The sequence below is a fragment of the Ursus maritimus genome, unplaced genomic scaffold (assembly GCF_017311325.1).
Source record: "Ursus maritimus isolate PB19 unplaced genomic scaffold, ASM1731132v1 scaffold_35, whole genome shotgun sequence".
Classification (NCBI taxonomy): domain Eukaryota; kingdom Metazoa; phylum Chordata; class Mammalia; order Carnivora; family Ursidae; genus Ursus; species Ursus maritimus.
In genome coordinates this window covers 23445894-23459023 of record NW_024426119.1, presented here as the reverse complement: position 1 = coordinate 23459023, position 13130 = coordinate 23445894, and the positions used below count along the sequence as shown (strand labels likewise).

Sequence of the window (13130 nt, the reverse complement as noted above, 5' to 3'; positions counted from 1 at the left end):
ATATCTGAGTCAATTAGCTGGAATTTTTTACATCTTGAAGAATGTGAGAATTATATGAATATGGTGATGATAAATAATAAAGCATATAGGAGAGAAAATTATTATTTCCCAAAACACCATGTTCGGCTTGTTATATTTTCATGTATATTATCTATGGCCCAAGCTTCCTGATGATGTTGTGGAAGTTTATATAAATGTAAGTACACTTTTGTTGCAGATATTCAGTATCTCACTGCGGTAAAGTATCACCTCTTCATGATTTTTCCCCCCAACAATCCCAGGCTGATTAGAAGGTCTCTAGTCTGTACTCCTCTGGCAAATACACTACTTGTAGTAATGGTTAGCAAAATATTTTAAGTTATTGTTGCTACTGTAAACTTAGCAATTATGTGAGGATACATGCATTTATTGAACTGTAAAAATCTACTTGAAGTCAAGAAAGGTTGGCACTTCCTAGCATATCATAGGGGCTCAAAATGTTTGTTGACTGACTGCATAGCAAATGGATAGGTTATAACAGCTCTCCAGCCTATGAAGAAATCTGTAGGAACTGATGTAACCCAAAGATGTATCATTCCCAATCATGATAATGCTAATGATGGTGTCAGTTTTCTCTGAGAATCTGTGCCAAAGCAGATACAGACCCAGGTATGTGGACAAAATATTTAGCCTCATTAGACAGCAAAGACTGGTGGTCTGTAAAGTGAAATTCTGTGTAAGGAAGATCATAAAGTTGCATTCCTCATAAAAACACTGTCAATTAACTAATTCATTGTCCATTAAAAATAGAATATTTTTATTTGATTTTTGTGCCAAATCTATATAGCAGTTGGACTGGACTTTTCCAAAATTCTATATATGAAAAACTGTTCTAAATTTAAAAGAAAATAAAGGGATTAAAATCCAAACACAATGTGTGAACATTTATTAGATACTGTACCAAAAATATAAACCAGCTCTGAGAAATAAGATGTTGCAGGGACAAATGGATAAATTGAAAAATGGAATCTATGTTATTTATCAATGTTATATTTCTAGGGTGTAGTGACAATATTGTGGTTATATAGGAGAATATCCTTGTTCTTAGAAGATTCTTCTAGGGATGCAAAGATGATTCAGTATCCACAAATCAACCAGTGTCACACGCCACATTAACGAAATGAAAGATAAAAATCATATGATCACATCAACAAATGAAGAAAAAGCATGCAAGAAAATGTAACATTCATTCATGACAAAAGCTTTAGAGGGGCGCCTGGGTGGCACAGCGGTTAAGCGTCTGCCTTCGGCTCAGGGCGTGATCCCGGCGTTATGGGATCGAGCCCCACATCAGGCTCCTCTGCTATGAGCCTGCTTCTTCCTCTCCCACTCCCCCTGCTTGTGTTCCCTCTCTTGCTGGCTGTCTCTCTCTCTGTCAAATAAATAAATAAAATCTTTAAAAAAAAAAAAAAAAGATCAGAGGCAAGAGGAGGATATCCACTCTTGCCACTTTTATTTAACATAGTACTAGAAGTCCTAGCCACAGCAATCAAATAAGGGAAAGAAATTAAAGGCACCCAAATTAGTAAAGAAGTAAAACTGTCACTATTCGTAGATGACAATGAACAGCTGGGAGTATATCAAACTAAAAGGCTTCTGCCCAGTGAAGAAAACCATCAACAAAATGAAAAGACGGGGTGCCTGGGTGGCGCAGTCAATTAAGCATCTGACTCTTGGTATCACCTCAGGTTGTGATCTCAGAGTCATGAGATCAAGCCCCGAGTTGGCTCCACACTCAGTGTGGAGTCTGCTGAAGTTTCTCTCTCCCTCTGCCTCTGCCCCTCCCCCCCACTCGCTCTAAAATAAATTATAAAATCTTAAAAAAAAAAAAAAACACAACCTACTGAACGGGAGAAGATATTTGTAAATGATGTATCCAGTAAGGGGTTAATATAAAGAATTCATACAACTCAAGATAAAAAAAGTTAAAACTTGGCAGAGGACCTGAATAGACATTTTTCCAGAGAAGATATACAGATGGCCAACGGACGTATGAAAAGACGCTCAACATCACTAAGCATCGGGGAAATACAAATCAAAACCACAATGAGCTATCACCTAACAACTGTCAGAATAGCTAGAATCAAAAAGACAAGAAATAAGAAGTGTTGGTGAGGATATGGAGAAAAGGGAACTCTCGTGCACTGTTTGTGGGGAAAGCAAATTGGTACAGCCACTATGAAAAACAGTATAGAGGTTTCCCAAAAGATTAAAAATAACACCACACAACCCAGCAATTCCATCTCTGGTTATTTACGTCAAGAAAACAAAAACCCTAATTCAAAAAGATATATGCACTCCTACGTTTATTGCAGTATTACTCATAATCGTCAAAGTGGAAGCAATCTAAGTGTCCACCAATAGATGAATGGATAAAGATCTGCTACACACACACACACACACACACACACACACACACACAGGATTACTATTCAGTCATTAGAAAGAATGAAATCTTGTCAGTTGTGACAACATGAGTGGACTTAGTGGGTATTACGTTTAGTGAAATAAGTCAGACAGAGAAAGACAAATACCATATGATTTTACTTATATGTGGAATCTAAAGAACAAGTGGATAAACAAAGCAAAATAGAAACAGACTCATAGGGGCGCCTGGGTGGCACAGCGGTTGGGTGTCTGCCTTCGGCTCAGGGCGTGATCCCGGCGTTATGGGATCGAGCCCCACATCAGGCTCCTCCGCTATGAGCCTGCTTCTTCCTCTCCCACTCCCCCTGCTTGTGTTCCCTCTCTCGCTGGCTGTCTCTATCTCTGTCGAATAAATAAATAAAATCTTAAAAAAAAAAAAAAAAAAGAAACAGACTCAAACACAGAGGACAAACTGGCGGTTGCCAAAAGGAAGTGTGGGTAAGGAGATGGGCGAAATAGGTAGAGGATTAAAAAGTACAAACTTCCGAGAAGTCACAAGAACATAAAGTATTGCATAGAGAATATAAAAGTAATGTAATAACTTTGCATGATGCCAGATGGTAATTATACTTATAATGAGCATTTCATAATGTATATAAGTATCAACTCACTATGTTATACAACTGAAGCTAATATAATATGGTTTGTCAACTACAATTAAAACTTTTTTTAAGGACACAAGGGAACTTGCTGGGGTGATAGAAATATTCTGTATCTTGTTTTGGGGCGATAATTAGACAGGTGTATACAACTGTCAAAACTCAAACTGAACACTTAAGATTTATGTGGGGTTTTTTAATATATAAATTACACCTCCAGAAAATAAAATGAAGTGAAATTTTAAAAAGTAAAATAAAAATTAAGTCATCTTCACTTTATGTCATCTGAAGAGCTCAATACTTACCAAGAGATTTCTTTTCACTGCAGAACATTATTGGACCTGATTATGTTTCACCAGGTTTCAACAGCTGGTCTATATAGAAAACAAGAAAAGTACACATGAGTATTTTTTAAATGTTCATTAACCATAAATTTCCACCTTTTAACTTTCTTCCTAGTCAAATCTAGACAACTAGGAATCATTGGCACAATAATGAATAACAGATTCCATTTATCAGGTTTAAATCTAACTAGATAATAATTCTACACAAAAGTAATCTATTTGTATTATATGCTATGTGAATCAACGTAAAATAAGCCCAAGTGTGCCATTCAATGTGGCATTAAAATTGAGTCAAATTCTCTAATGTATCCCAAACAATCCAAAATAATGAATATATTTTGGGCGATGCTACAACATCTGCTTTTTATTCAAGTGCCATTAGATGATTCCTTCCCAGAGCTAGCCCTGGGAACCACTGCAAAATCACAGGAGCTTCACGTAAGAGGACCTTGCCAGCCAGGCTGACACTTCAAAAATCTTCCTCAGTTCCTTCTCTGTATAGTCTTCTCCAGTCTTTTCTACCAAAAAAGCCAGAATAATATGAATAAAATAATGAATAAAATGAAATACCTTTCCATCTTTCCCCACATATGATCCAATTATGGTAAACTCTATTAGAAGATTTAGAATAAAGAAAGGGACAAATGATTAAGCATTTAGAACCCGACAGACTGTAGAAAGGAACTCAGGGACCTTTGCAAACACAAGACAGGGTAAGCAGAGGTACTGAGCACATGCTCTTTCGGTTTGAAAGAGAAATGACTTAGTCGCTTCCTGCTCAAAGAAGCGCTGTGGCAGGATGCAGTGAACACACATAAAGAAGAAGTTCGTCAGTCATATAGAGACCAGAGGAGAGGAACAGTCAATGCTTACAGTTTAGTTACAAGAAAGGAGGATGCAGAGGAAATTCATCAACAGCCACTGCTCCACTACAAATCTCTAAGAAGTCTGAAACCATCACTATTTCTCCCTGTCATGGTGGCCCCAGATCCATGAGTTCCCTTCTGCCACCCCCAGGAAAAGTAGCAACCTGCTGAGGGCACAGCTACTCCTGAATGCGCCTGACAAGCAGGGCCACTGACCCTGTGTGACACGTGTTGCTTTTCTAGGGACTGGTCACTAAAAACAACGAATCTGCACAAGAAAATGGGGGAACTGCGGCCAGGTGCTGCTAGAAGCAGGGATAAGTCCTTAAATGTTAAATATAACCCATCACTAACTCTTCTGTTTCTCCCCCCTAATACCTTCTACCAACTGTGCTGCCCAAGATAAGCCCCACCACCACCACAGCCCCAGGCGTCTGGTTGCCTCTAGGAATGCCTGCTGATGAGGGACTGTTTTTTCCTGCATTGCTCTGCTCCAGCCTTAGGCACCTATAGACCAGGGTCCACCTTGAAGCAGAGTCATCTTTATAAAAGTTAAATGGCATCTTGTCACATCCCTGATAAAAATCCTCCAATCACTTCCCATTGGTCTTAGAAAAAAAGATCAAATTCTAACATGACTCCTTGGACCCTCCACAACCTGGTCCCTGTTCATTTTTCTAGCCGGATTTCCCATCACTTTCCTCACTGCCCCCATTCTTCCTTGCACCCCATCATGTCTATACTCCAGAAATACTCAGCTCAGCTTCCTTCCACCTGGGAGCCCAACACATGCTCTGCCCCCTGGTATAATAACCACCTAACCCATCCAACCCCTAAACCTAACTCCTACTTATATTTCCAATATCAACTTGTATATCACTTCCTCTGCAAGGCCTCTCTGATCCCCCAAATCAGAGATAGGGGCACCTGTATGTGCTCTCATATAATCCAGAACTTCCCATGAGAGCCCCTATCACTCCAGAACATATTTGCGTATTACGTTATATTGGCTGTGTCCTCATTAGTCTACAAATTCCAGTAGGGCAGGGACCTCATCTGTCTGGTCCACAGCTGTATCTCCAGTATCTAATGCATGACTGCATATAGTAATGCTCAATAAATATTTGCTAAAGAATGAATAAGGTCTTTAATTTCTATTAGAAAAGGGCCAAGGGCATTGACATAAAAAGGTACTTCCCTTTTTAAATTTTTTGTACTGAAGTATAATTAAAGATTTATTTATTTGAGGGGCGCCTGGGTGGCTCAGTCGTTAAGCGTCTGCCTTCAGCTCAGGGCGTGATCCCGGCGTTATGGGATCGAGCCCCACATCAGGCTCCACCGCTGGGAGCCTGCTTCTTCCTCTCCCACTCCCCCTGCTTGTGTTCCCTCTCTCGCTGGCGGTCTCTAATAAATAAATAAAATATTAAAAAAAAGATTTATTTATTTGAAAGAGAGAGAGAGGAGGGAGAGAATCTTGAAGTAGACTCCCCACTGAGTGCAAAGCCCAACACGACCCTGAAATCATGACCTGACCCGAAATCAAGAGTTGGACACTCAACCAACTGAGCCACCCAGATGCCCCTGTATTGAAGTATAATTAACATACAATGTTATATTAGTTTCAGGTGTACCACGTATGGATTTGACAATTCTATGCATTACTCAACGCTCACCACAATAAGTGTAAAGGCACTTCCCTTTTAGCAACTATCCCTTCCCAGAACCCAACCCCACATGCCAGAATGTCTTAGATTTTCCCAAGCTGGGGGCCACCATGCTTTTCTCATCTACTCCCTCCTTCTGGCCAGTCCCCATCCTCTTTTATACCCCCCATCTCCAGCCTGGGACAAACCTCAAAGATCAACATTTGCTTAGCAATAGGAAGAGTGTTGCAGGCAAACTGAAGAACAGAAAGAAGAGAAATATTTGCAAAGCTTGGAGGAGAAAAAAGGAGGCACTCAAGCTACTTTTTTAAAAAGAAGGAAAGAAAAGATACACTGAAAAGATTTTTTTTGAGGTAAGGCCTTCTTGCAAGGAATTATAAGGATGGGGCGCCTGGGTGGCTCAGTCAGTTGTGACTGCCTTCAGCTCAGGTCATGATCCCAGGGTCCTGGGATCTAGCCCTGTGTGGGGTTCCTTGCTCAGTGGGGGGCCAGCTTTTCCCTCTGCCCCTCCCCCCACTTGTGCTGGAGTGCTGCTCGCTCTCTCTAATAAAATCTTTTAAAAAAATAAAATAAAATAATCGGGACACCTGGGTGGCTCAGTTGTTAAGTGTCTGCCTTCGGCTCAGATCATGATCCCAGGGTCCTGGGATCAAGCCCCCACATCAGACTCCTGCTCAGCAAGAAGCCTGCTTCTCCCTCTCTCACTCTCCCCTTGCTTGTGCTCCCTCTCTCGCTGTGTCTCTGTCAAATAAATAAAATCTTTTAAAAATAAAATAATAAAAGAAATAAAGAAATAATATGGATAAAAGAGTTTTCATCCAAGGACTATCTTTGTTCTAAAAAACAGTCACAAAAGATACAAAATGGGAGCAGGCTGAATGGATTCTGTGACAATGACATCTGGATCTGGTGGCCCCATCTGGCCAGCCAGTTAAGGCTCCTCTGCAAGTTCTAAGCCAACTTGTTAGGGCTTTAAAATTCTCTCCTGAGACTAAGTCAACATATGTTTTCATGGGTTCGGAGTCCCGGGAGCAGGTAAAAGGAAGAATGATTCTTTAAGAAAGAGGGCAAAAGGGATTCTACACCCTGACAGGTGGCAATTAGAATGTAGGCAGAAGAAATTCAATCTCTCAGGAACTTAATAAGAGTACTGGCCACTGGCCAACTTACTCTTTCTTAATGGTTTGCTACATTGCTTTAATGGTTTAGTACTAACAGACAACCAGTTCAAAAGATGAATATATAATATAAACGCCACCAAAGCATATATATCAATGATATCACCACTTCCCTCTCTTATTTTAGATACTTCTGCAAACACTTCTCATTTTAACAGCTCCTAGGCAAACAAACAAAGCAATACCATATCCTTCCTAAAACTACCTCTAAGCCATACAGCTATTTCATGCTTTTAATTTCTCTAATACCTCATTCCAAAAGGTCTTCAAAACCTTTTTTTATTTCAAAGATACTGAATAAACTCATTTTGTGAATTTTAGCTGTTTTGACTTTTGTAGAAAATCTTCTCCACTTTATAATTAATCCAGAGTGATTATACATTCACAATTGTAAATATTAATATTTCTACAAGACTTGTCAAAGTTTTTTCTTATTAATGATCCTATCCAAGTGTTTTCACTCCCTAAGACAGAAAGTTACAACAAAAAATCAAGAATTGACCTTCAGGCTCGTGTTTCCTCCAATCCAATACTTTCCCTGTAACAGCAGCAATTCCAGGCATACTTAACAGAGGAGTCACACTAATGTAGCAGATTCTAGTTTAACTTTGAAGAAGTGAAATTTAGTGCTTTTATTCTTGGACATTTATCAACTCACCAAAATACTCCAGCTGACACGAATTCTAAAAGATGTCCGAGTAAAGAAAAAGCCATCTTTTGTTGAACTTTCAGACCAGCTAAGGTCTAAGGAAATGGTGTGGACAAATAAGGTGGGAGAAAAGGTTTGCTAATGTGAAATCTAGCTCTAGAAGTAGGAACTTAGGATTCCGAAATTCAACCATTTCCAAATGCTGAAGCAAAAAATATCTGTACGAATACTCCTTGTTTTTGATATCACCCCAAAGTAGAGGAAATAGAAAAAGGAAAGCTGCTGACAGGTCTCATTTAATTCTTGGTTTTGTCTTATGCAGGGGATTAAGATGGTGCTTTACTTGTGTGAAAGTCGGGGGGGGGGGTTAGAAGAAAGAGGTATAGGGACACCTGGGTGGCTCTACCTCTCTCCCTGCTCATGCTCTCTCTCACTCTCTTGCTTTCTTTCTCTCAAATAAATAAAATCTTAAAAAAAGAGAGAGAGAGAGAGAGAGGTATGGAAAAAGAGGAAGACAGAGAAAGGAGTGGCTAATGGCTAAGTAATAGCAAAGGGCTTTTATATATATGAATTCATTTCTAAAGGCAACGAGTGGTTTTTTTCAGAAAAGATTGAAAGTTATGCTTCCATCAGATTTTTTTTTACATTTCCAGTTCAGGTTTTGAATCTTGGTTACAAAAGACAGTTCTTCTAATGCAAAAAATTACAAAGTCAAAGGAAGACTCTAGTTTGTTCAGGGAAAATCAGGAGCTGGTTTCAGACACCTTGAGACTGAGGGTGATAAGACGTCCAAGTTAGAAATGCTACTTAAGCAGCTATATGCAAAGAGAGCATCCTGTCCATAACAGGATTTCACAAGGTCTCTGCCTATAGTGGAAATGGGTACACCTAATTGCAGGGGACTCCACATTTGAAACAAAGGATTAAAATGGAGATTCCCTTTAATGATCTAAGGCCATTGAACAATCAGGTTATTATAGTTAATTCCCCCTGCTCCAATTCCACAATCACCAAGCAACCTGCTGATAATAACTTGCTCTCCCACAGAAGTCTGTCTACAGGGAAAGAGCGCACTAGTCATGCCTGCCGAAGTGAACATTCTGGTCCTCCTGACAGTTATATTGCATGTTTTAAATTAATAAATTATCATTCTTATTTTATATTACCAGTCTCCTGAGCTAATATGAGTCTAACTCAGAAAGATAAATCTGGTGTTGGTATGCTGTTGAGTTACAGTCCAAAATCGACAGGATAAACAATCCATTCTAGATGCAGTAAATTCACCAAGAGGCCTCCGAGGGAACAGCCATTCCACTGATCGGCTCAAGGGGCAGCAGGATGTGGTGGTTGGAAGCTTGTCCTTTGGAGTCAAACAGGCTAACCTTGGATTCCTACTTTTTCCACTAATTCATTACAGAATCCAGGGCAAATATACTCAGAACCTACTGGATGGGCTGCTGGGGATGGGGACACATGATGAAAAGGCTCATTAGATATTAGTTATGTTGAAGGCAGCCTTCTGAACTTTGACAAAGTTTGTCAAATAAACATTAGGATGAAATGAGGACAGTGAGTCTAACTTCCTTCAAGACATTTCTACAATAAAGCAAAGGAGATAAGTGTGAATGGATAACGAAACTTTAAAGAGGAGATGTGTTTCTAATGGGGCACAGCCCTGGGGGTAAACTGAGGGGAGGGAAAACGGTGGAAAGAGAAAGACTGAAAATACTAGGTAGGGTGACAGAAAGGCAAAGGAATTGGAGGAGATCAGAGAAGAAAGGGGGAAGAAAGGAGCTGAGGCAGTAGAGGAAAAGAGAGGAGCAGTGGATGCTAAGAGAGCAACATGGGACACATTCCTGGCAGCTTCTCCTTACCTTCCCAGAGTGTTGCCCAGGTGAACCCATTCCTGCCTGTCTTCAAATCAGAATCTAGGGAGGAACCAGAGTGCCCCCCTGGGGGGATCCTACTCTCCAGTTCTCAGGACTCAGGGACAAATGGACCAGAGGAGAAAGGATCCATACAGCTTCAATAAACCCAACCCCAGACCTCACCCCTTGTGAGGACCTCCCATCTTCTTCTCTCTTCTCCCCTCTCTGTTCTCTGCTTGCCTTCCTCATTCTCCAGCTCTGCTTTCTCCTCTTCTCTGTACTATACTTGGAAACACTATACCACAGACACTTTTAGGATAATACAATTCCAATCCCAGCTAGCTACTCTCTATCTAGTGTTACTTTGGCCAAGTCACTTCCCCTTCCTAAGCCTCAATCTTCGAATCTGTAAAATAGGGACAATAATGCCTTCCTCCTAGAGTTGCTGTGAGGGTAAATATACATGTAAATATGGTTCATTACATAAAACTGTGTTCCCTTCCCACCTCCCATTTGTCTTTTCTTCTACTCCCTCCCTTTTTTCCTCTTTCAATCTCCCATTTTCCCTTCCCTGTTTTCTTAACTTTCCTTCATGTTTTTCACTCAGGCACTTGCTTCCTAACCCAACTCACCTTGCCTCTGAGGACTAAGCCAACCAAGAATGGAAAGGAGGGGGGCTGACTGAGGGGGGGGGCAGCGCCAGGGCGGATATCGGTAAACCTTGAAAAGTCTGCCTGCCTGAGCAATAGTGGCATCTGAGGATGGGAAGCTGGAGGGCAGGATCAGGGAACCAGCCCCTTCTCGCCTCCCTCCCCTGCCCTCCATCTTCTCTGGTCCTACCCTTTTCCCTTTCCTTCCTCAGGCTCCAGGTTCCCAAAGGCAAAAAAGCAAAGCCTCAGTAAGTCCTCCCACCCTTGGACAAGCCTCAGTAAGTCCTCCCACCGTTGTGGTCATATCTGTTGGCAACCCTGCCTACAGGCCCAAGAATATTCCCTGGGGCCCTCAGTGCCAGGCCCCTGAGGGATGGAGGAGGTGAGGCTGAAGCACAGCGATAAGACCCAGGAAAGGGAGATCCTGGTACCGCAGGGAAATCTCAGCCTTGGGAGGAATGAGTGAGCTTCTGTCCTGCACGTGTGCAGCATTGAATATGATGTGTGGGTAGGAGGTATAGTGTTTTAATCATGTTTAGTGTCAGTGACAGCTGCCAACAGCCATAGCACTTGTTGACTGTCCATAATGGACAAAAGTACAAGTGAACACAATTTAAGCCTGTGTGTGTGTGTGTGTGTGTGTTAGTGATCATTGTACAGCCAAATTTATAAATTGCTTAGCAATTAGATATAATTACCATTCCCTAACAAATTATTCTATTTCCCATATAATGTGTATTAGATTGATTTTGTTGTGAGTTGTCATGTCAACACTGCGGTCTGTTTATATTCTGTTAGGCATGCAGCTGTTACCCAGCCACAAGATTCTGAAGTGGTGGGAACGCTGCTTCCCTTCCTCCTCTTGTTTATCCCCCGCTCACTTTCATCTTTGCTCCCCTCATTTCTTTTTCTGTTTCTCTGTCTTTCCCAGCCTACTCTTGCTGCCTCTCTAGTGCACTTTTGCCCTCGTGCTGCCCTTCTCTCCCAAACATGTCTCCCCTGCCTTCCTCATCTTCCTTCCCCTCTCACTTCCCTTTTCCTCCACCATTCCATGAGTCAGACAGCTGGGCTTGGCCCTGCCAGCTCTGTAACATCCAGCAAGTTCCCTCTCTTCTAAGTCCTGGGTTTCTGTAAACAGGGACAATCAGAGTAACTCACAGGATCATCAGGCATGCCTACAAAGAAATTAGCACAGTGCCTCCTGCTACAAAGTTAGGACTCAAGAAACAAAAGCTGTATTTTTTTCTTAAATGTATGTTTAACTCTCCATAAGTAAAAACCTCCTGCCAGGAGCTCCTGGGTGGCTCAGTCAGTTGGGCATCTGCCTTCAGCTCAGGTCATGATCGAAGACTCTGGGATCCAGCCCCGCATCAGGCTCCCTGCTCAGTGCGGAGCCTGCTTCTCTTTCTCCCTCTGCCTGCTCCCCCCGCTTGTGCTCTGTCAAATAAATAAAATCTTAAAAACAAAAACAAAACCCTCCTGTCAAATTTGAACATCAGGAAGGACGGCTCTCAAACACTTATTAGGTACCTATTTTTTAATTTTTTAAGATTTTATTTATTTATTTGAGAGAGAGAGAACATGAGTGCGGCAGGGTGGGGGCATGGGAGTCATAGACAATCTCAAGCCGACTCCGTGCACTGAGCGCAGAGCCCGGTACAGGGCTCGATCTCACAACCCTGAGATCATGACCTGAGCTGAAACCAAGAGTCGGACTCTTCACTGACTGAGATACCTAGGTGCCCATTTGGGTGCCTCTTCTATGTCAAACCTGGGCTGGGTAGAGGGAGGCAAGTACTGTTAGGTCCTACATCTGTCCTTCAAAAGCCTGTAGTCTGGGAAAGATAAAAACAAATACACAGATCATTTGAATGGCTATGACGGAAGCAAGGACTGGGCACCATGGAGACACCAAGCCTGCTTTGCAGAGTCAGATAGGGCGTCACAGAAAGTGATTCTGAGTTGAATCCTTTTGAAAAGGAAACAGTTTTCCCAACAAAATGAGGTAAGGACGGACAAAAGGAACAGCTTGTGGAAAGACCAAGTATTGCGAAAGGGAAGGGAAGGGACAGTTTGGGGAGCAGTGACAGTCATGGCAAGGAGATTAGAGGGGGCATGGAGCTGGCCAGACAGAGATGGATTCTAAAAGAAGCGATCATCTTCATCATTGTTGTCATCATCGTCACCACCATTTACTTGGTAGTTGGCCTTGTGCTAAGCACCTGACATATGTCATCTCATTTAATCCTCATCAAAATTCTATAGGCAAGGACTATCATCCTCGTTTGATGATAAGGTGACACAGGGCAGGGCTGTGTTCAAGACCTGCAGGTAATGGGGAGGTGGAAGAGGTCTCTCAGAGAAGGATATGGTTAGAATCCAGCCCCTCCTTGTCCACGGTTACTGCACTCTGTGTGTCTCTATGCAAGCACATGCTATCAGCACTTTCAGGAAGGTTACTCTCATAGCATGGCCTGGCATGGAAAGAGATGGGGGAGCAATGACAACAGGCAAGTGGAGCTGGATTCTAGAAATGTTTCTGCAGTTGCATTGACAGCATTTATAAATGGTCCATATGTTGGCGTGCAGAACAAGGAAGAATCTGGGTTGCCTTAGAGGTTTTTGGCTCAGGACAATGAGGGGACAGGGGTGCCATTAACTAAAATGACAAGTACAGCAGGGAAGGAGGAAGGAACAGAAAACAGAGGGGCAGGAATTGGGATGGGAGAATAATAAATTCAGTTTGAACACATTAGTCTTGAAATTTCTTTTGATCATTAAAAATCCTTAGCACTAAAGAGAAAAGAGACTTAGTAGACTTGGAATCATCAACATATACGCAAGCA

The 13130-nt window shown here is 41.8% G+C and overlaps 1 protein-coding gene across 1 annotated transcript in view; it reads right to left on the bottom strand.

Moving 5' to 3' along the window:
* Positions 1-4080, bottom strand: part of ATP8B4 (ATPase phospholipid transporting 8B4 (putative)) — a 208033-nt gene extending 203953 nt beyond the window's left edge. The window contains 2 exon segments of the mRNA XM_008705952.2: positions 3371-3439; positions 3980-4080. Of these exon segments, the coding sequence (XP_008704174.2) occupies positions 3371-3398 (28 nt within the window). The 5' untranslated portion in view covers positions 3399-3439; positions 3980-4080.
* Positions 4081-13130: the final 9050 nt, after the last annotated feature.